Genomic DNA, 22,919 nt, shown 5'->3' on the forward strand with positions numbered 1-22,919 from the left:
ATGTGGTGCACGGTTGCCATGTGACCACTTTTCCTTTTTTTTCATTTCATCACCCCCCTGCTTTCTCTCTCTCTCTCTCTCTCTCTATCTTTTTGGAGTTATGCTTATTGTGGGATGTCAGTGTGTGACTGTGCTCATTATTATTATGGGATGCAGCATGGGGTGGGGAGGGAGGGTGTCTCCATGGTAACGGTTGAGGTGTGTGGGGGGGTGAATGCATGCATGGAGGAATGGGGAAGAGAGTGTGTGTGTGTGGGGGGGTGACTATTATGGTCTGTGCGTTGCAAGGTAACTATGCAGAGTGGGGGAGGGGTGACTGAAGTGTGTGTGTGTGAAGGGGGGGATATTATGGGATGTCTGCCCCCTGATCTCTTTGTGTGTGTGCGCGCGCGCGCGGGGTGTGTGTAGTGTGTGTGCGAGGAAGAGAGAGAAAGACGGAGACGGCATCGCACACACACACAATTTTATATATATATAAAATAAAATTAACGCGGAATATATATTTAAATCGCACCGAATACCGTTAGACTAACAATAACAAAAAGTGTTGGCTGGTTCACAGAAAGTGTGGCGGGAGTTACTGTTGTTGTGAGTATTTGTCACTTTATGGTTCTATTCTATTTTCTCTTCATTGTTTCGTGCTGGTGTGTGAGTGAGATGCGGAGAACATGCAGGGAGACCCGGGTAAAGATGCCGGCTGTTGTGGATGTTCTTTGCGGGTCGATGTCGGCGTGTGAACCGGGTGAATCGGTTAGCCCGCATGCTAATGATGGCATGTCAGAGATGGAGTGAGTGAATGTGCTAATCTTTGTCTGCTCTCCTCCTTCCACCACCAGACAAAGTTGGATTTATTGTACGGGGATAAGAAGCACATGTCCCGGGGTATTTGTGTAACTCTTGTGTTTTTAGTGTGTTCTTCGCTGTTAAATGTTCACTTCCGTTTTCTATTCTTTTTTTGTTTGTTCTTTATTTCCCTGTGGCCCCGGCTGCTGCTGCCGCCGCTGCTATCGCCTGCTCTCCTCACCTTACGCCGACCTGCCCAGACTCCGGCTGGGTCACAACAACTCTGGATTACCCCCACCTAAAAAAACACAATAACTTTAGTTAGTTGGCTAACACTCGTGTTAGCTAACTTAAGGGAAAGTTTGTGCCGATTATGTCTGGAAGCGAGGACGACAGGGATGACTACGGAGCCCCCGAGGAGCGATTAATGCACGGTAAGACGACGCTCATTTGTTAGCCATAATTGCTAATGTTCATGCTAGCGCGAGCAGATGCTTTTTTGACGTCCGTATCAATCATGTTTCATTAGCCGCGCGGCTAACTGCCGGTTAGCTGAGCGCTAGCAAACTAACTTCACTCATCGCCAGTTCGCCGCTCTTTTAGATATTTTAAAAGTTAAAAACTTCGATGTTACAACCCCTCAAAACCACAGCCACAGACCGTGTGACTGGCAGCCACGCGGGACTGTGGACTCACGCCGCCTAACCGGCATGGTTCCCGGGCCTAGCGTTAGCCAGCTACCGGTGTTTTTTCTTTACGTGTCGATGACAAGATGGAGGCAGCCAGTTAGCTCGAAGCTAACGGATGACGTTCTGCAGCTTTCCCCTCCTCATGGTCGGCGCCTTCGGTTTGACTGTGGCGCTGGAAGAGAAGAAGAGAGGGTGAAAAAGTCGCAACAATCGCACTTAAAACAAAAGATTTTTTTAAAATAACTCTTTTATAAACACACGTGCGGATGTAGAAGCAGATGTACCTGGAGTTTGCTTTGTTTACAGTTTGTAAAAGAGGCGACAGAGGAACCACTGATAACAAATGGTCGTGCAAAAATAAATTCAACCGACTTAAAAACAGCTTTTTATTCATTAATGCGCGACAAATCTGACATGTTTATGGTGTATTAACGCAATGATGATCACGAATCTACCATAACATTAATTAGAAATGTTAATAGTTTGGTTATTTCATTTAAAATAGTAATTTAATCATTTGTTTTGTGGTAGTTATGACACGATATACTTTTATTGTGCACTTGTCTTAGACTGGATTGTACATGATAATGCCTTCAGATACAATAAATACGACACATGACAACATATAACACTCAAAGTGAACTTTATACGTAGTCCACACACCAAATACTCATGATAAATACTAAAATGATGATAATAAAAATGTCTACAGCCCAAAGTGGTGTTATTTTAGTAAACAAATGTGTTTTTAAAACAGGAGGTAGATACATTTAACAAGTACTGTTATGCCATACAACTATGTAATCAATTGGTTACTAAAATAATAATTTAATCTATTAAAATATTAACCCTTTTATTCATTTTACATCAGTGACAATGTAATTATCAGCATTGATAATATATATCAAGTATTCTTCATTACGTTGAAGTTAATCTTGGTTTCATTCTTAAAGAAACGCCTGAACTGAACTTTAGTCGGCTGAATCTAAACACCTACACCTATTGATTATTGGGATTTTCTTTTAAGATAATTTACTTGCAGTGTTCACCACAAGGTCAAGTCTTGGAACAGAAGTTAAATTTAACCTCATAAATTGTCCCGTGAATGCTGGACAGTGTCTGGTGATCAGATATTCAGCTTGAAACTACAGATCATCTGTGTCAACTACTGAGAATGCTCCATATGATTTTAGAGGATGTGATTGGTTCTGACTTAGAGAGAATGTGTCAGTGTTGGACCTCATTACATGGACCTTGTTGAAGAAATTTCTGTTGGAGTGGTTGGAGTGTTTACTGAAGCTGATTTGGACATCTGTGTGTCGCTGGCTGATATCTAGAAAAGTTTACACTGTGTAGCACATACGGTGACTCTTTAGGACCCATCATGTTTTTTCTACTTTTAAAATTTGTCTGCTTATTAACTGTGAATATGTTGTGGTGTCTTTGCTCCATATAACAAGAAAGATTTTAAACACATTGCTCATCCCGAAAACTGGTTAAGATGGGCTGATTTTACCAAACACATTTAAAGTTGACGATGAAACTCCAGAGCTACAGCAAGTGATTATTTAGCTCCAAAGGGTTTTGTCTTTGTTATATGTAGCAAAGAAATGGGAAAATATTAAAATTTAACAAGACGAAAAACCAGAAAACTTTTTTGAGGGAAACTAAAGGTCGTCTGATAAGAGTTTTTCAACAGCCAATTAGATTTTTACATGACAAAATAGAACTGTTAACTCAGGATAACTCAGCCAAAATGTGTTTTAACTTCAGTATTGAATTATTTCTCTGCACTGCCGTGTAGAGCTGCAACTAACAATTATTTTCAAAATTATTTTCTCGATTAATGGAGTAATCGTTTGGTCCATAAAATGTCAAACGTTAAAACATTGATCAGTGTTTGTCAGACCTGGAAATGATGATGTTCTCGAATGTCTTGTTTTTGTCCACAATCAAATGATTCAGTTTTAATGATTTATTTGTTATCTGGAGCAAACAAACCAGAAAATAGTCATATTTAAGAAGCTGAAACAATCAGAAATGTTTAAAAATGCTTCAAAACGAATAATCAATTGTTAAATTAGTTGACAATTAATTGAGTAATTGTTTCAGCTCTACTGCAGTGCAATTATATACAGTATTTTCAAACCCAGCAAACCATTCATTTGTGTCCTGATTAGTGGACATTTTGTTCACCTGTATATTCTTTTACTATTTTGAGTTAACCCATCAAACTCTGCAGTGCTCTGCACTAAAATGAACAAGAAAAGACAGATTTTCTTTTAAAACGCCACGTTACACCCACTGAACTCGCTCTTCCAGTGGATCACAGCATCACACAAACACAAACTATTTTTGTCCTGCTGTCTGTTTGCATCGATTAATCGTGGCAGCCCTGCAATATATTCTTATACAGAACACTTATTAATGAGGTTTGTGAGAGCGCGTTGTTAGTTCTAGATTTGATGAATTTCTGTTCTTTGTTTCACACAGTTTTGCATGCACCCCCCCCCCACACACACACACGGATAGCCAAGTCTCCTTTAAATGACCTATAAAAATCCTCACACTGAGGCCTCTTTTTTTCACTTGGTGCGTCTTAAATCTCTTCATATTCATTTACTGTAATTGGCTCTTGGTGCAGCTTCAAGTCACTTAGCCAGATATGAAACTGTGGCATCGCTGTCGTAAACACTGCAGCCAAGCCTTTAAACATCACAACGAATCAGGACTATATCACAGTTTTTATTGCCATCAATTAGTTATCGGTTGATGATGTTTGCTGGTTTGTCTGCTGGTTTTTAATTTGATCTCGTGTGCAGCAGGTTAATCTGGTTACAGCGTAGGACTTCAGTGTCCTGGTTTGTGTCCAAGCAAAACATAAAAGTCAAAGTCATTTGGTCCAGAAAATATTGGCCAGTGTTTCACAAACTTAAAAAACGATGATCACAAATATCTTGTTTTGTCCACCTGCCCAAATTATTCAGATTTATTGATTTCTTTGTTATATGGAGCCAAAAACCCAGAAAATAAGTTTTGTTGGCACAAATTTCACATAAATGGCACTTCTGAAAAACAACAACTATGACCATTATAAACAGAATATTTTATAGAAATAATAGTAAAACGTCATGTAAATGGCACTTTTATTTAAGCAAGTCACAGAAGGAATAAAATAAAAGGAACATGAAACAAGATGAATAATTTATGATAAAAAGACACAGAAATGCAGAGTTTATCAAATATTCTTGGTATGGATGTTTTTAGATGGAGATTTAAAGATGTGTTCACTCATGTCATCGCATGACCCAAATACACTGACGCTCGTCTGTGCATCTTAACCATGGATCGTCTACTCTGGCCTGATTCCCTTTCAGACGATGACGATGAGGACATCTCGGAGAACGAGGCTCCGAAGGTGATAAAGAAGAAGAAGAAGGCGAAGAAGAGCAAAGAGGGCAAAGGCAGCAAGAGGCGGTCGCGCAGAGAGGTATGTGCTTACTCCAGTTGTCAAATGTAGAAAATGATCTGTGGAAAGGAACATTCACAAAAAAACGAATCAAACTGATGATTAAACTAGTTTTTCTTCACATACATCAAAAAGTGTTTTCTGGGAGTTTCTTGTTTTATAAGCAACACAGATCAGAAGGCGACTTATGAGTTTCTCTACGACCAAGTTCTAGATTTTTAGAATCGTGATCGATAATCGACGCCACATTTTTGGCTCATATAGTGAGCTTATCTTTTTTCGGTTGTCTGATTAAAAAAAACTTACTGTTTTCATAATTAAATCGTCTGGTTATGTCAAACCTGGAAATAATGTCTTTTGTCCACAAACTAAAAGTCATTCAGTTTTAATGTTTCCTTTGTTTTTATAGAGCAGAAAAATCAGTAATGACCGCATGGACCGAACTGATTAAGAAGTAATCTGATGAATCCATTTAATTGGACGTCCAGCTTCTAAAATGTGGATTTTTTTCTGGTTTCTTTGCTCCATTTAAACAAAGAAATCATTAAAACTGAACAATTTTGGTTTGTAGACAAAAACAAGTCATAATTTCCTGGTTTGATCAACATTTTCTTCATTGCAGGCCAAATGTGTAGAAAAGTCTCTGATTTCTGACCATCTCTCTCCTCTCTCAGGAGCTGGCCATCAGCTCACCAGAGCCCATGGACATGGGCGGTGCGGAGGAGGCCGAGGAAGGCGGCGCCTCTGTCCAGCGCTCGGACAGCGAGGGCAGCGACTACACTCCAGGCCGCAAGAAGAAGAAGCGAGCCAGCAGCGGCAAGGAGAAGAAGAGGAGCAGCAGTGCCGGCGAACGGAGCTCCTCCAAGAAGAAAGAGCCGGAGCCCGAAGACGATGACGACGACGACGATGACGACAGCTCGGTAAAAAACGGCGGGTTAGGGTTAAATGTGCGGGAAAGGAAACGGACAGGAAGTTAGTCAGCGGCACAGATGATGAGTTAAAGTTCGATAACTGAACAGCAGAAATAAAACAGCGCTTTTCTTTGTGCTGTGGTTTAATAGAGATTGACATGATGAGTGACAGTCCTGGTGTGGTCAGGCTGCTCCAGTCCAAACTGAGTCTGCGTCCACACAGAAATGACACCAAGCGGAAACCCTAACTTCCTTTGACTCGTCACACACTCCAATAAAACGCGAGCGGTGGCTGCGTTCCATTCACGTTTCATTCATGGTGTTTTGAACACTGCCTGCACCTGTAATGGAGTCATGATATGAGAGACGTCAAACAAAAGAGCTCTGTGTGTGTGTGTGTGTGTGGACTCACAGCCTGGCGGCCAATAGGGGGCCTTGTATTTAATGGTACTTGTGCAGGAGCTGGTGTGTGTGTGGGGTGGGTGCGTAATGCATATGTGCTGTTACCATGGCAACCATGCCTAGTGCAACACTGCACTGCGTTCCTGACCCCTTTTCTCCCCCCCTTTTTTGGTTTTTGTAAACACATTTTGATTCTGTGGGCGAGTTCTTGTCTGATCTGAAGACAACGGTAATGAGGAGGAAGAAGCAGGGACGTCAACTGTGTCGTCACCTTTTAAACTTTCCCCCCAAAAAAGCCTCAGATCTGGATTTTATATCAAACATAAAAGAGACAAAGGAATGATCATGACTGTAAAATTACCGTCAGCCATTTTGAGTGCAACAAACGTGTTGCTTCTCCTGCTTCTCTTATGTCACGATTTGCTGCTTTTCTTCGTCTCACATGAGCGTAATCTGATTATCTTTGGGTTTTGGGTCTGATCAGATTAGGTCTGGGACCTTTAACCCTTGAAATAATATTGTAATTGCATTGCCAGTTTGAGCCTGTGTTGTCGCTGATTTTATTAGGTGACGATCATAAGTGGACGTTGGAGTTTAGACGCCTACAGTATCACTGAATATACTTTATATTTCATACTTTTCTGAAATTTACCACCACTTTTCCCTGGTTTATTCAATGCAATGTACACGTTTCATAACGTGTGGTACCAGCTGTTGAAGATCTCACCGTTACACAGACTTTTCCAACAAGAAACTGAAGTTTGTAAATCACTCACTCTCCCACACCAAAGCCCACAGAGAAAATCAGTGATTTTAACATCTCACACACACACACAGGAGTTGTTGATCCACTGCTGCCTCCATCACGAAGATCAAATGTCTCATGTTAGTGATTTTGGCTTTTAAAGTCCTTTTGTTCAGATTCACCTCAGTGACACAAAGTGAACACACAAGGCAGCAGAGGACCAGCAGCTCCTGTGTCACTGAGCTAAAATCACTGATTTTCTGGTGTGGGAGAGTGAGTGGTTTACTCACTTCAGTTTCCTGTTGGTAACGTCTGTCTCACAGTGAGATAAAGACGTGAAACATCGTAGACTCAGAGCTGACTGAGTTATTAGGTGAGACTTTGTCTTTTGTATAATTCTTTAGTCAAACGTCTTAACTGTCAATAGAAAATATCCAGAAAGGAATTTGTCTTTTACCACACGGTGGCAACTGTGTACGTGTTACAGCTCGTCTACTAAACTGCACTCTGGTCATCTAATCAATGGATCTGATTAGTATTGATTGCTCCACACTCACTGAGTTGAAGTGGTCTTGAGAGGAGAGACAGTGTTGTTGCAATCTGTGGCAATAAAAATGAAAATCAGGGCTGACCATACATGTATCGATGCATAGATTGATATGGATGACAAAATTCAACAACTTCTGCTTCTTTGGTGGTAAATTTGCTTGTCTTGTCACTGTAAGCTGAATATATTTAATTTGAGGTCTGGGAAAAAGCCAGTTGCACCTTTTTACTTTGTTTTTATGAAGCAAATAATCAAATTATTGATTAATAAAATACACTCCTCGTTGTAATCTGCTTCCAGATGAGATATTTCCTTGTAATGTTTGACAAGGCTGAAACATCGTCCTGGACGTTTTCTTGAGCTTTTCTCAGATTATCTTTATCTTTACTCAAACTGTCAGTGTGTGCTCCACTCAGGTGTCGTTCCGAAACTCTCCTGACCTGGACTTTTTCCTGCTTCTGCTTATGTGAACAGCAGATTCTGGTAGACCGAGGTTGTTGTTCTTGTTTTGACAGGATGATGCCAGGTTGGACAAGGACAGTAAAATGGGCGGTAAAGTGACGTACCAATATAAGTTTCTGTAGAACAGATTGAGAGTTGTCCTCGTCAACGCTGTGCATGTTCTGGACTGCTGCGTCTGGAAGAGTTGATCTACCAGCACTGTCAATGTTTAATGGGTGTGTTCAATGAAGACACCAAACATAATTACATTTCCTTAGTGTTTGTTTAGGCTCATATTACATGTAAATCCCCACACACCGTTGCCTCTGGTTCTATCAGCTATGAGAAAGTTTTAATCCTAGAACCTCTTTTAAAGGAACAAAAAGGTCCAAGTACTTTAGTGAAGTTCTACCCCTTAGCGTCACATGGGCTTTGTGCTAAGCTGCTGTCTAAGCTAACCCTGCGTCACAACCACATGACAAACGGTCTAAGAGTTACAGTCATGAGAAGAACACATGCCAAGTCCTGTCAGGGACGACAGGACGGTCACAGTTTCAGAGAGGATGTCGTCACTCCCGCTTCTGAAATGGTCTTCTCCGTCTTCAGAAAAGCTTATTGTTGTTGTCGTCTGTTGCAGGAGCCAAAGTCTTCGTCGCAGCTGCTGGACGACTGGGGCATGGAGGACATCGACCACATCTTCTCAGAGGAAGACTACCGCTCTCTGACCAACTACAAAGCCTTCAGCCAGTTTGTCAGGTACATGATGCTCTCCTGGAAAAGTAAACAGTCAATACCAGAAACACCGGCCAGTTTCCCCTCGAGCTTTAGACGTTTGTTGTAGAATTAGTTTGCTTTTACTTGTTTTACACATCGTCCATTTTTCAAAATATTTCTCCAGGCCCCTCATCGCAGCCAAGAACCCCAAGATCGCCGTGTCCAAGATGATGATGGTTCTGGGCGCCAAATGGCGCGAGTTTAGCACCAACAACCCTCTAAGGGGAGCCGCCGCTGCCAACGCCGCACTGGCCACCGCCAACGTTCCTGCCGCCGTCGACAACATGGTGGCAGAGGTCGCCCCGCCCGCCCCCGCACCTCTCACACCAGCAGAGCCTCCACCCCCGCCCCCGCCTGCGCCCCCGCTACGCAAGGCCAAGACCAAGGAAGGCAAAGGTAGGGTGGAGTCCGAACCCACAGACGCCTCCTGTGTTCTGTTGTTAGCTGCGTCTGACGGATGTGTTTTCTTGTCTAGGTCCCAACGCTCGCAAGAAGTCAAAACCTGCACCCAAACCACAAGAGAAGAAGAATAGCACCAAGACCAAGAAAGTGGCTCCACTGAAAATCAAACTGGGAGGCTTCAACAGCAAAAGAAAACGCTCATCGGTACAAAAACATTTCTCCTTCGTCTTTGTGTGTTGGCTGTTGGTGATTTCTTGTGTTTTCAACTTTTTTTTTTTTTTACTTCTTCCCAGAGCGAGGAGGATGAGCCGGACGTGGACAGTGAATTTGAGGACGGCAGCATGAACAGCGTCTCTGTCTCGGAGGGATCGAACAGTCGCAGCAGCCGCAACAAGAAGAAGACCTCAAAGAGCAAACCCAAGAAGAAGAAAGGTACGGATTATCGATATTTGATGTTCACCCAGGTGTGGGAACCCTGGATAAAAGTGACGGTTGTCCAGACGCTCACTGATACTTTATGTTCTGACCAATGAGGAAACGAACACTGGTTCAAACTGGTGGTCACATGTTGGTGCTGAAAGCCTCTCATTGGCTGTTTCCTGCTGGACCTGCTGACTCAGTCCGAGCTTCACCTGTGCATCCACAGGTCCGTCTGCACATGGAAAATTGCAGGTTATGCACACGCGATGGTGAACGTTAACGAACGAGTTCAACACGGGGCGTCTGTGGAATGCACACACACACACACACACACACACACACATTAGTCACTGTGACTGAGTCAGCAGGGTTAAGTTTATTAAAAAACAACAACCTTCTGGATCTGTCGTCACCAGCATCAAAAAAACATATCACACATTCAGTGTGGAAATCCACTCCACTGGACACACTTTTCTACACACACACATATATACAGAGAATGTTAACGTGTCAAACACGTGAAGCACGCTACGTTATTTTGTTTCTCTACACGAAAATGCAAAGGTGGTGTTTCTGAGATTTTCCCGTTTTCAAATAAATATCATCTCCGTGTGGATACATTATTATTATGACACTGACCACTGATAAACGTCAGTCTCTCTGTGAACTGGGTGTTTCCACGTCTTGAGAATGAAACTGTGTGGTCTCTGAGTGTCAGTGAGGAAATGTGGAAGAAATGAGTCAGTGAGTGGGTTTCCCCTTCTGACGAACAACACACACACACACGTCACATCTGCCCCTCTTATTAAAGGCCAAACGTTGGAGGTGTCGCCATCAAAGTGTTTTATTTTAGTTTATTATTTCTGTTTTTCCTCCTTCAGAAGCAGAAGATGGCGACGGTTATGAGACGGATCACCAGGACTACTGCGAGGTGTGTCAGCAGGGCGGAGAGATCATCCTGTGCGACACCTGTCCCAGAGCCTATCACATGGTCTGCCTGGACCCTGACATGGAGAAGGCACCTGAGGGCACCTGGAGCTGCCCGCACTGTGTAAGCAACACGTCCACACGTCCGTCCACGTCTGTCAAAGCATAAGCAGAAAAACTTCTCAGAGATGGATTGTAATAAGAATCATTGAAATGTTGTCTGCATCTCAGGAGAAGGAGGGCATCCAGTGGGAGGCGAGAGAGGAGGTGTCAGAGGGCGAGGAGGACAACGGTGATGCCGGGGAGATGGAGGAGGACGACCACCACATGGAGTTCTGCCGTGTCTGTAAGGACGGAGGAGAGCTGCTCTGCTGCGACTCCTGCCCGTCGTCGTACCACATCCACTGCCTCAACCCACCGCTGCCCGAGATCCCAAACGGAGAGTGGATCTGCCCACGCTGCACGGTGAGTGGCCCTGATCCACTGCGTATACGGCCGGCTTTGATGAGGAGAAGCTGCTGGAACTTGTTCATCGATTAGTGGATGTCCAGCATTCATGACTAATGAAAAACTAATGAATAACTTCTGTCCCTCCTCTTCCTCTTTCAGTGTCCTCCCATGAAGGGCAAGGTCCAGAAAATCCTGACCTGGCGATGGGGTGAACCGCCCCCTCCCACACCTGTGCCCCGCCCTCCCGACCTTCCAGCCGATGCCCCTGACCCCGCCCCGCTGGCAGGGCGGCCGGATAGGGAGTTCTTTGCCAAGTGGTCCGCCATGTCGTACTGGCACTGCTCCTGGGTCACAGAGCTACAGGTGAGCGGGAGTGCACACACACACACACACACACACACACACAGGAACACACGTCCAACCTTCATCCTCCTCTTCCTCTATCAGCTGGAGCTCCACTGTCAGGTGATGTTCAGGAACTACCAGAGGAAGAACGACATGGATGAGCCGCCGCCCATCGACTTTGGCGACGGAGAGGAGGACAAGAGCCTGAAGAGGAAGAAGAAGGACCCGATGTACGCTCAGCTGGAGGAGAAGTATCTCCGCTTCGGGATCAAGATGGAGTGGCTGATGATCCACCGCATCCTCAACCACAGGTCGGCACATGCTGTGACTAACTGATTTTCTCTCTGGGCTTTGGTGTGGGAGAGTGAGTGGTTTACAAACTTCAGTTTCCTGCTGGAAGAGTCAGTCAGATAAAGACGTGAACATGTGACGTAGATATGGTAGAGGTAGATTTTATTCGTGGTGCCTTGTTGTTAAGTTGATAAAATCACCCACTGCTCAACTTTATATGGATTTCTTTAAACTTGGTCTTGTCATGAGTTTTTATTGTGTTTGAGAAGTGCTTTATAAATACCCTTATTTAGTTTCATCATTTAATGTCTTGTTTCATAATAATTTTCTTTTATACTCATTTATGTTCTCCCTGTCGTGTGTGTGTGTGTATCAGTGTGGACAGAAAGAACAATGTCCACTACCTGATCAAGTGGAGGGAGCTGCAGTACGACCAGGCCACCTGGGAGGCCGAAGACATGGACGTACCTGAGTTTGACCCCTACAAGATTCAGTACTGGAACCACAGGTGAGACACAGTCCACGCACGCACTCTCACACACACACACACACACACACACACACACTGTGCTTCACTGACTTACTGTGTGTTTCCAGAGAGCTGATGATGGGAGAGGAGGGGCGACCTGGGAAGAAGATCAAGGTGAAGGGTCGCGTGAAGCGTCCAGACAGACCTCCAGAGAACCCGGTCATTGATGTGAGTACAGACTGTGGATGTTTTTCATTATTCTTTATCATTTCATGACAAGACATCAATAAAGTGATTTGAAGTGATAGTCAAGAATTTTTAAAGTGTCGTTCTAAAAACCAGCCGCAGACTCAAAGACATGGCTGCCAGCAGGTACACAAGAAAAAACAACTGATTTTAATCATTTAACAAAGCACGTCTTTAAGATACTATGGCCTTGAACTGATTTTTCGAGATGTGTGTGCCAGTTCATTTTACTGTTGGATTGTCATTTTGTAAACCACTCTCTCACTCTCCCACACCAAACCCCATTAAGAAAATCAGTGATTTTAGCTCGCATGGACACAGAAGCTGCTGGTCTACTGCTGCCTCACGTGGTCATTTTGTTTTACTTTGGTAAATCAAAACTAAGCATTTTGCACTTGCAAGTGACAAAATAAGACATTTGAACTTAGTGATGGAGGCAGCAGCGGATCAACAACTCGTGTGTGCGTGCGTGTGATGTTAAAATCACTGATTTTCTCAATGGTCTTTGACTTAACTACAGTTTTAAAAAGAAGAACTATTTTGTTAAATCGTCTATACCGAATCATTTCTTCATTAGAGTTTCTCAAAGGTGTGATGTCTCTATTTTAATCTCTCCTGTTCTGTTTGCAGCCGACAATAAAGTTCGACCGCCAGCCTGAGTATCTGGACAGTACGGGCGGGACGCTGCACCCGTATCAGCTGGAGGGTCTGAACTGGCTGCGCTTCTCGTGGGCTCAGGGAACAGACACCATCCTGGCCGATGAGATGGGACTGGGAAAGACGGTGCAGACTGCCGTCTTCCTCTACTCGCTCTACAAAGAGGTGTGTGTCCTCAAAGTGTCCTCTCTGACTCTGTGGTTAAAAAAAGAAACAAGAAATTTCCCTTGAATTCACCTTTTAAAGCTGATTCTCTGACTCTGACACTGAAGCTGTCGTCCCATTGGCTGAGAGCCATTCAGCCATTTTGTGTGAGGCGGGTGAAATGTGACGACATTAAGTTGGATCCTAAACGGTAATCAGTCTCAGGCCTTAATGATGTGTGGGCAGTCAGTGACACCTACAGGTGGGAGGCCAGAATACACTTCCTGTCAGAGCAGCAGGAGCCTTTTTGTTTAAAGAAACATTTAGTTTTCGATTATGATATTTTTAATTCAGTTATTTATCATTTATAATAATACTTATAATAAAAATTGAGATTTTTGATCCTGAGTTGATTTTGTTTACCAGGCATTTTTGGATACTCTTTTTAATCAACGTTCAGGCCAAAGAATTTGTCACTCTTAACTACAAAATCATATACCTTAATCAAAGGAAATGTTGAGATTTTTTTTTTGTCTCTAAAATCTCCTCTTTGACCACGTGTAAATTCGGATTGTGATAAGTTAATAATTATGCATTTTCTCTTTAATTTGACAAAACCATTTGATCAAATCGATCCCTATGCTTTAGCTGTTTTAAGAACAATCACAGTATTTGGTTTCTGTGCGTCTTGTGGTGACCTGACTTCCTGTCTCTCACCTCCAGGGTCACTCCAAGGGGCCTTTCCTGGTCAGCGCCCCTCTCTCTACCATCATCAACTGGGAGCGAGAGTTTGAGATGTGGGCGCCCGACATGTACGTGGTGACCTACGTGGGCGATAAAGACAGCAGGGCTGTCATCAGGGAGAACGAGTTCTCGTTCGAGGACAACGCCATCCGAGGAGGGAAGAAGGCATCCAGAATGAAGGTGGCGCGTTGTTTTCAATTTACAGATAAAAACAAAGACATTTGAGAAAACACTTGGATTAATCACGTGTCGTGTTGTTTTTCCTCCCTAACAGAAAGATTCGTCAGTTAAATTCCACGTCCTGCTCACGTCCTATGAGCTGATCACGATCGACATGGCGATCCTGGGCTCCATCGACTGGGCCTGCTTGGTGGTGGACGAGGCTCACAGGCTGAAGAACAACCAGTCCAAGGTACAGATGCACGGATTCATCAATGATCCTGGCGTTTACTTGTGTCCGGCAGCCAAGAAAAGAGAGGAATAAAGAGCGTTAACAGCCTGGTAATGTTGGTTAAAGTCGCTGACCCTCCTGCGTCACTGTGTTTTCTCTTGTGCAGTTTTTCCGGGTGTTGAACAACTACCCTCTGCAGCACAAACTGCTGCTGACAGGAACTCCTCTGCAGAACAACCTGGAGGAGCTGTTCCACCTGCTCAACTTCCTCACACCAGAGAGGTTCAAGTAAGTCAACTGTGTACTTTTTTAACAGATTAACAGATAGATTTTGCCATTTCCTGTTTCAGATGCACAAAGCTTGTGAGACTTGACCGCGATAGTTGAGCTGTTAGCACCAGTGAAGCTAAAACTATCCTGTGACGATCTCTTCTGATTGATGGTGTGCTTTTGGTCACCACTGAGACAACTGAAACCTTCCTCCAGAGCATAAATAGAAAGTCCTTCATTTGCACTTTTCTCGCAGTAAACTGGAAGTTTTCCTGGAGGAATTTGCCGACATCGCGAAGGAGGACCAGATCAAGAAGCTGCACGACATGCTGGGTCCACACATGCTCAGGAGGCTGAAGGCCGATGTCTTCAAGCACATGCCGTCAAAGACGGAGCTCATCGTCAGAGTGGAGCTCAGCCCCATGCAGAAGTGAGTCTTAAAGACCAGGGAAGACCATGACATTTACCACATTTACCACATTTCTTGAATGCGTCTGATAAACTGAACCCGCTGTCAACCCTGCATTACTTTGACTAGCTCTCATGCACTGGAGTTCAGAATATGAATAATAATGGTGATGCAGATTTTAAAGATGTGAACATGTTTGTTCTTTGTTTGTAGGAAGTACTACAAATTCATCCTGACGAAAAACTTTGATGCCCTGAATACAAAAGGAGGAGGGAACCAGGTTTCTCTGCTGAACGTCGTCATGGACCTGAAGAAGTGCTGCAACCATCCCTACCTCTTCCCCACTGCTGCCATGGTAACCACCAACAAGTTTGAAGTGTCTGTTCAGGTCCTGTTAGACATTTGTTTTAGAGTTGACTTAAACCAAACCGTTTGGTTCCTGCACACAGGAAGCTCCAAAGATGCCGAACGGGATGTATGACGGCAACTCGCTAACAAAGGCCTCTGGGAAACTGACTTTGCTGCAGAAGATGATGAGGAAGCTGAAGGAGGGAGGACACAGGGTGCTCGTCTTCTCTCAGGTACCAAACCCTTCCTAAACAAAACCTTAAATATTCTGATAGACTAATGTCATGTAAGTCTGTGTGAAGACAGTTTCTCTAACTCAGTCACGTCTCCATGTGTTCGTCTGTAGATGACTAAGATGTTGGACCTGCTGGAGGACTTCCTGGAGAACGAGGGCTACAAGTACGAGAGGATCGATGGAGGAATCACAGGCGGAATGAGACAGGAAGCTATCGACCGCTTCAACGGTGAGACCGTAGACACAAACGCGAGGACGACAGAGAAGAAGTGGAGAATAACTATGAAGTCATGTAAAACGGCGTGACTGAGTCGAGCTAGAACTATGTAGTGGAAAAACATCATAATGTGACACTTGGTTTCCGGTCGGTGCCACAAATAGAACTACAACATTCTAGTTTACAGCAAACATAAGATTCAAATCCTACGTTGTGTAACTTTAAAGTAGAAGAATGACTGTTTGTGTAGCTCGTAGAATAATCTCCTCACACATGCACTTTCTCATGGAGCCCAGGAACTCCACGCATATAAAAGCTGATGTCAACCTCCTCGTTAGAATCTATATGACCTTGTCCTTTACTTTGTGTCCTTGCCCTCAGCACCTGGTGCTCAGCAGTTTGCCTTCCTGCTGTCAACAAGGGCCGGAGGTCTGGGCATCAACCTGGCCACGGCCGACACTGTCGTCATCTACGACTCGGACTGGAATCCTCACAACGACATCCAGGTACAAGACCCAGCGTCACTTTGTTAGTCTGATTGAAAGACGCAACGTCGTTGTTTTGTTTTGCTCATATGAACGTGTCCATCCTCCTCCTCCTCCTCCTCCTCCCCCCCTGTGTCCAGGCCTTCAGCAGAGCTCATCGTATTGGTCAGAACAAGAAGGTGATGATCTACCGCTTTGTCACCAAGGCGTCTGTGGAGGAGAGAATCACTCAGGTAAACAGGAAGTGGCTTCTGTTCTTGCTGTTGTGCTTCAAACCAAAACTAGGCTTGTCCTGTATTATTGTCACTTTATCAGTATCGGCTGATATCGCACTGATAACAGCCGATACTGATAATGTTGTCACATTATCAGTATCGGCTGATATCGCACTGATTTCACCACATTTTGCTGCTAAATATTCAAAAGTGAGTTTGATTAAAAAGTCACACGATTTTCCTGATGCCCTCTTTCCGTCCAGGTTGCCAAGAAGAAGATGATGCTGACTCACCTGGTGGTCCGGCCTGGTCTCGGATCCAAGACGGGCTCCATGTCCAAACAGGAGCTGGACGACATCCTGAAGTTTGGAACAGAGCAGCTGTTCAAGGACCAAGAAGGAGAAGGTGAGGACGAGGAGAAGCATCGGGTTTTCTTAAAAGGCTGAAAAGAGAAGTCAGATGTTTTAGTTTGAACTGTGCTGCGTCTGCAGGTGAGAACAAGGAGGAGGACAGCAGCATCATTCACTACGACGACAAGGCAATCGACCGCCTGCTGGACCGGAACCAGGACGCCACGGACGACACCGAGCTGCAGAGCATGAACGAGTACCTGAGCTCCTTCAAGGTGGCTCAGTATGTGGTCAAGGACGAGGAGGAGGAGGTGAGCAAGAGAAGCGGCACCTGCAGGTGGAGGAGGTCATGTGGCCTCATCTCCTCCCTCTGTCACGTCTCACTCTTCTTCATCTTCTCCCTTTTTTAGGAGGAGGAGGTGCAGCGCGAGATCATCAAGCAGGAAGAGAGCGTGGATCCAGATTACTGGGAGAAGCTGCTGCGTCACCACTACGAGCAGCAGCAGGAGGATCTCGCTCGCAACCTCGGCAAAGGAAAGCGTATCCGCAAACAGGTCAACTACAACGACGGCTCGCAGGAAGACAGAGGTGAGACTAGGACCCGTTACTGTGGTCTTTAGAGTCTGGAACGTTAAAAACAACAGAAAGCACCAAACTCCAGTTTCTACATCAGTACTGGTGAAAATGTTGATATTTGAGTCGTGAACTTTAGTTTTTCGCTGTTTGTGTTTCTGCAAAGGTCTTACTGCAGATTGAATCTGTATGTTTTTCTTTTTATTCTCTTGCAGCTGATTGGCAGGACGATCAGTCTGACGGCCAATCAGATTACTCCGTGGCGTCAGAGGAGGGAGACGAGGACTTTGACGAGCGGACTGAAGGTGAGGGCGAGGATTCATGACTCACTGTTAACAGATTTATCTTTTGTCCTTCAGTTATAATTGAATTATTTATTTGTTTGATGGAGCAAAGAAAGAAGAAAATATTCACATTTAAGAAGCTGAAAAATGTTAAATCAGTTGACGTTTAAATGACTTAATTGTTTAATAATCGTTTAACTGCCGCAGCTCTATTGTGAAGCGTGTTATTATATCAGTAATATAAGTTATATATGTTCTATTTTCTCAGCAGCAAACTCTCGCAGGCCGAACAGGAAGGGCCTGAGGAACGACAAAGATAAGCCACTGCCCCCCCTGCTGGCCAGGGTGGGAGGCAACATTGAGGTGAGCAGGACTGGTTTACGTTCATAAACAAACATCTGGTTTTCCCTTTTTCTGAACATTGATTTACATTTTCTTTGTTTCATTTATTCCTCAGGTTTTGGGTTTCAACTCTCGGCAGAGGAAGGCCTTCCTGAACGCAGTGATGCGTTATGGGATGCCTCCGCAGGACGCCTTCACCACCCAGTGGCTGGTCCGAGACCTGCGAGGGAAATCTGAGAAAGAGTTCAAGTAAGCGAGAATACGGAATATTTTACTTACTGTGAGAAAATAACAAACAATAATGAGGATTAAACTCCACGCTTCTAACGTTAATCCTGATGTTTGTTGCCCGTCTGTCTCTCTGTCTGTCTGGTCAGAGCGTACGTGTCTCTCTTCATGCGTCATCTCTGTGAACCCGGCGCTGACGGCGCAGAGACCTTCGCCGACGGCGTCCCCAGGGAAGGGTTGTCACGGCAACACGTCCTCACACGTATCGGCGTCATGTCACTCATTCGTAAGAAGGTAAGAAAAGCACTAGAATGTGCTGACTCGGCTGTGAAGGGGTTTGCTGAGTCGTTGGCGTATGTTTCTTCAGGTTCAGGAGTTTGAGCATGTGAACGGTCAGTGGTCAATGCCGTGGATGGCCGAGCTGGAGGAGAACAAGAGGGCGGCGGCTGCGGCAGCGGCGGCGGCGGCCGCACAGCCCGACTCGCCCGGGAAAACACCATCCACTGGGACTCCTGCCGACACGCAGCCCAACACGCCTGCTCCAGGTAAATGACGGCGCTGCTAACACGCTCACACAGTCAGGGGGTCAAAGGTCAACGACGTGTCCATCACACCTGTTTGTTTGTGCAGTCGACGAATCCAAGAGCGATGAAGCTCTGAAGGACGGAGAGAAGGAGGTGAAGAAAGACGGCGAGGCGGAGAAGAATGGCAAAGAGCACGTGAAGGCGACCGACGAGGTAAAGACGCCGCCGCGAGATTCACGTCAAATAAGACTCTGCAGAGATCACGTGACCTCATCTTCATGTCTCCTCCAGGTGATCGCCATCCCAGACGACGATGAGAAGAGTCCGCCCGCGGCGGCACCGGCAGCAGACGACGAGGAGAAGAAGAAGAACGGTGAGGAGCCGATGGAGACGGACAAGCCGAGCAACGGAGAAGCAGAGAGCGAGAAGGACGGAGAGAAGGAGGGGGACGGCGACAAGAAGAGTCCTGAGGCGGCAGAGGAGACCAAGTCTCCCTCAGAGGAGAAGACGGAGGGGTCAGAGGTCAAACCAGAGGACCCCGAGGTCAAAGGTGAGACATGGTTTTCATGGGTTTATGTTTGTGATCAGTAACTTAGCATTAGGGCTGGGCGATATCTCGATATTTTAATATATATCGATATATTTCTAAATGAGATATAACACGGGACAATATGGCTTGTATCGATATAATTAATTTTCCATAGAAATGACAATACATGGAGCGCAAAACACACACACACACACACACACACACACACCTTCCCCTCCACTCTCAGAGACAACATGGAGACAGAGAGCACCTTAGGAGAGTTGGTCAGTAAACGAAAGAACAGTGGCTGGATCATTTGGAGCTGGTTTGGTTTTCAAGTGTCAGAATGTTTCTGTGAACAATGTTAAAAACCTGTCTCACTGTCAGCTGTTCAGTGTATACTATACTGTACATTTGTCTGGCTATAGAACCAGGAGGAGACTGTTCTCATACACATGCTGCTCGCCTCCTGGGCACTGCTCACTTTAGCAGATACTCCACCTAGTGGCCAAAAAGGGAAGGTACCCCTCTCTGTATGTGCTACTTCTCTTCACGCAAACTGGAGCACACAACAATACATCTACAATACATGCAACAATACATCTACAATACACACAACAATACATCTACAATACACACAACAATACATCTACAATACACACAACAATACATATATAATACACACAACAATACATATATAATACACACAACAATACATATATAATACATACACAATACATAATACACACAACAATACACAACAATACATATATAATACACACTACAATACACAACAATACATATTCAATACACACAACACTACATATACAATACACAACAATACATATACAATACACACAACACTACATATACAATACATGCACAACAATACACACAACAATACATACACAGTACGTACACAATACACACACAACAATACGTATACAATACACACTACAATATATATACAATACACGCACAACAATACATACACAATACACACACAATACATACACACATACACACACAACAATACATACACAATACACACAACAATACATATACAATACACACAACAATACATACACAACAATACACACTACAATACATACACAATATACACACTACAATACCCACAACAATACACACACAACAATACATATACAATACACACACAACAGTACATAAAAACTGGGCATAATAACCTCTGAACATTGAAATGACTTGTTAAATATGGGGGGCGTACACTAGTGTAGTCATATTTCCATCATCTGTTTCTTTTCAGTTGTATATTTTTGTCATACAGGAAAGAGATTTGTTTTATTTTATTCAAGGAGCATTTTTATTTCAGTGACCTCTGACATTTGGCATGTGGCTTGAATTTATAACAGACGTTTGTTTGTTTTTTAAAGGGTTTGCCTCTGGAAAACATTTGATCTAATATGCTATAATACTTTGGGGGGAACCCCAATGACATCACAGAAAAAATATCCAGATTATTCGTTAATCTGCGTCTTAAAATATTCACACGCTTTCATTATTGTTAGATTTTCATTTGCAAACAGCTCAGTTTCTTTGTCCAGTTCATGTTTTTAAATGTTTTTACGCTTGTTTGTCTGCAGCAGAAGAAAAGAAAGAAGAGAAGATGGACATCACTCCTCCTGCAGAGGACAAGAAAGGTATTGAACATCTGATTCTTCTTCTTCTGAGTTTAATCTTCAAGTTAATCTATGTTCCTGGGTTTAATCCTGATGTTAAAAATCCACGTTCCTGAGTTTATTCCTTAAATCAGAAATCCATAACTCAGTGTTTCTCCTCTCGTAGATGTGAAGGAGGAGAAAGAGGCGTCGAAGCCTGAGGAGGCGACGAAGCTTCAGAACGGTGACGCCGGTAAAGAAAGTGCTAGCGCAGGAGCGCCGAGCGAGGAGAAGAAGAAGGTGAAGACCAGGTTCATGTTCAACATCGCAGATGGAGGATTCACAGGTACGAGAAGGGGAAGAAAACCACGCCCTGCCGTTGTTGTTGTTGTTGTTGTTGTTGTTGTTGTTGTTGTTGTTTTCTCGCTGACGTCGTTTTTGTCCTCGTTGTTTCAGAGCTTCACTCTCTGTGGCAGAACGAGGAACGCGCTGCTACGGTTACAAAGAAAACAAACGAGATCTGGCACCGTCGCCATGACTACTGGTTGCTGGCCGGCATCATACAGTATCCTTTTTTACTCCTGAAACACCACGTTTGTGATTGTTGTCGTTGTGGTCGTCCTTGACCCCGGTTCCCCTCAGACACGGTTACGCTCGCTGGCAGGACATCCAGAATGACGTGAAGTTCGCCATCCTCAACGAGCCGTTCAAAGGCGAGATGAACCGAGGGAACTTCCTGGAAATCAAGAACAAGTTCCTCGCAAGAAGATTCAAGGTACGACCACGAGGGTTTACGCTGTGGGTCACATTACTTCTGTGGCCCTAATCAGATTATTCTGAGCAGTTGGTGCAATCAGACTGTTTTTGTTAATATAATGAGATTAATTTGGTGCTTTTAATCGGATTATTTGAGTGTGTCTAATTGAGTTACTTTAGTAGACGTAATTGAATTACTTCAATTGGTGTGGTCAGATTATTTTGGTGTCTTTATTCAGATTACTTGAGCGGCTACAATCAGACTGTTTTTTGTGTTCAGATTAATTCAGTGATTTGCACATACAAGGAATTTTTTCTGGTGTCATTGGTGCATAACAAGCATGCAAAATTTTATATTCTGATTCTGAGATCATAGTTTATCTTACTTTAGTGGATATGATCAGATTATTTCAGTGGGCACAGCCAGATTATTCTGGGGACTGTATTTGGATTACTTCAATTGGTGTATTCAGATTACTTTCTATGTATTCAGATTTCCTTGCTGGATGAAAACCAGTCACTGAGGCAGTTAAAAATCAGATTACCTGAGTGGCTGTGATTCGAGATGTTCCGATACCATTTTTTCCCACCCGATACCGATTCCGATACTTGTGCTGTGGGTATTGGCCGATACAGAGTACCGATACCAGTGCGTTATAAAAAAAATATATTATACTACGCCCGCATGACTGTGATATGATTATCATTGGTGGTAAGGTTTGGTTCAGGTTAAACCCTCTGTAAAACATGAACAAATACAACAAATGGACACAATTTATTTTTGACCAGTGATACCAGCTTGTACGTTTGTTTTGACTCTGGTGCAAACACCGCAGCACTGGCGGAGTTTCATGTTTCCATGACGACTGACCGGGAAATTTTTACATGACTCCAGATTGTTAAAGGGGACATATTATGCAAAATCAACTTTTTAACCATTTCAATACTTATATTTGGGACTCTGGAGGCCCTACCAGTCGCCAAAGTGTGGAAAAACAATACTCAGTCATGTTTTCGTGGTCCCCCTTAGTGTAAGTATAGGCGATAAAACACTCCATGTTGAATTCCCTGCACTTATGACATCAGCATGCGCATTTCACCGTGAATGTTACCGCCCACCAGTAAATTTACTTGGAGAGCTCCACCTTAGCTCCACCTTGTCCCTGCGAGAGTGCAGGCGAGGGAGGAAGAGCGGTATTATGTCAACGCGGAGGGACAAGTGTGCTGTTGGTGGCTGCACAGTGGAGCACAGTGTTTTACAGAGGATTTT

General features: G+C 44.1%; 1 protein-coding gene across 2 annotated transcripts in view; it reads left to right on the plus strand.

The window, feature by feature from the left end:
* The first annotated feature begins 457 nt into the window (after window positions 1-457).
* Window positions 458-22,919, plus strand: part of chd4a (chromodomain helicase DNA binding protein 4a) — a 25,118-nt gene continuing 2,656 nt past the window's right edge. Inside the window, exons 1-38 of one of the 2 annotated variants that reach the window (XM_044017803.1) lie at window positions 458-588; window positions 1,044-1,217; window positions 4,850-4,962; window positions 5,616-5,861; window positions 8,625-8,743; window positions 8,886-9,157; window positions 9,237-9,367; window positions 9,457-9,595; window positions 10,465-10,634; window positions 10,742-10,975; window positions 11,120-11,323; window positions 11,408-11,616; window positions 11,973-12,104; window positions 12,194-12,293; window positions 12,942-13,133; window positions 13,836-14,036; window positions 14,131-14,268; window positions 14,414-14,535; window positions 14,774-14,947; window positions 15,140-15,281; window positions 15,376-15,507; window positions 15,621-15,738; window positions 16,108-16,232; window positions 16,352-16,444; window positions 16,690-16,831; window positions 16,918-17,087; window positions 17,187-17,364; window positions 17,565-17,654; window positions 17,902-17,996; window positions 18,091-18,224; window positions 18,353-18,497; window positions 18,571-18,748; window positions 18,834-18,940; window positions 19,019-19,277; window positions 20,879-20,935; window positions 21,081-21,239; window positions 21,350-21,458; window positions 21,536-21,668. In XM_044017803.1, the coding sequence (XP_043873738.1) occupies window positions 1,157-1,217; window positions 4,850-4,962; window positions 5,616-5,861; window positions 8,625-8,743; window positions 8,886-9,157; window positions 9,237-9,367; window positions 9,457-9,595; window positions 10,465-10,634; window positions 10,742-10,975; window positions 11,120-11,323; window positions 11,408-11,616; window positions 11,973-12,104; window positions 12,194-12,293; window positions 12,942-13,133; window positions 13,836-14,036; window positions 14,131-14,268; window positions 14,414-14,535; window positions 14,774-14,947; window positions 15,140-15,281; window positions 15,376-15,507; window positions 15,621-15,738; window positions 16,108-16,232; window positions 16,352-16,444; window positions 16,690-16,831; window positions 16,918-17,087; window positions 17,187-17,364; window positions 17,565-17,654; window positions 17,902-17,996; window positions 18,091-18,224; window positions 18,353-18,497; window positions 18,571-18,748; window positions 18,834-18,940; window positions 19,019-19,277; window positions 20,879-20,935; window positions 21,081-21,239; window positions 21,350-21,458; window positions 21,536-21,668 (5,523 nt within the window). In that variant the 5' untranslated portion in view covers window positions 458-588; window positions 1,044-1,156. The remainder of the gene's footprint in view (window positions 589-1,043; window positions 1,218-4,849; window positions 4,963-5,615; window positions 5,862-8,624; window positions 8,744-8,885; window positions 9,158-9,236; window positions 9,368-9,456; window positions 9,596-10,464; window positions 10,635-10,741; window positions 10,976-11,119; window positions 11,324-11,407; window positions 11,617-11,972; window positions 12,105-12,193; window positions 12,294-12,941; window positions 13,134-13,835; window positions 14,037-14,130; window positions 14,269-14,413; window positions 14,536-14,773; window positions 14,948-15,139; window positions 15,282-15,375; window positions 15,508-15,620; window positions 15,739-16,107; window positions 16,233-16,351; window positions 16,445-16,689; window positions 16,832-16,917; window positions 17,088-17,186; window positions 17,365-17,564; window positions 17,655-17,901; window positions 17,997-18,090; window positions 18,225-18,352; window positions 18,498-18,570; window positions 18,749-18,833; window positions 18,941-19,018; window positions 19,278-20,878; window positions 20,936-21,080; window positions 21,240-21,349; window positions 21,459-21,535; window positions 21,669-22,919) is intronic. The other variant, XM_044017804.1, reaches the window with a different exon arrangement.

Source organism: Solea senegalensis, unplaced genomic scaffold, assembly GCF_019176455.1.
Source record: "Solea senegalensis isolate Sse05_10M unplaced genomic scaffold, IFAPA_SoseM_1 scf7180000015851, whole genome shotgun sequence".
NCBI classification, from domain to species: Eukaryota; Metazoa; Chordata; class Actinopteri; order Pleuronectiformes; family Soleidae; genus Solea; species Solea senegalensis.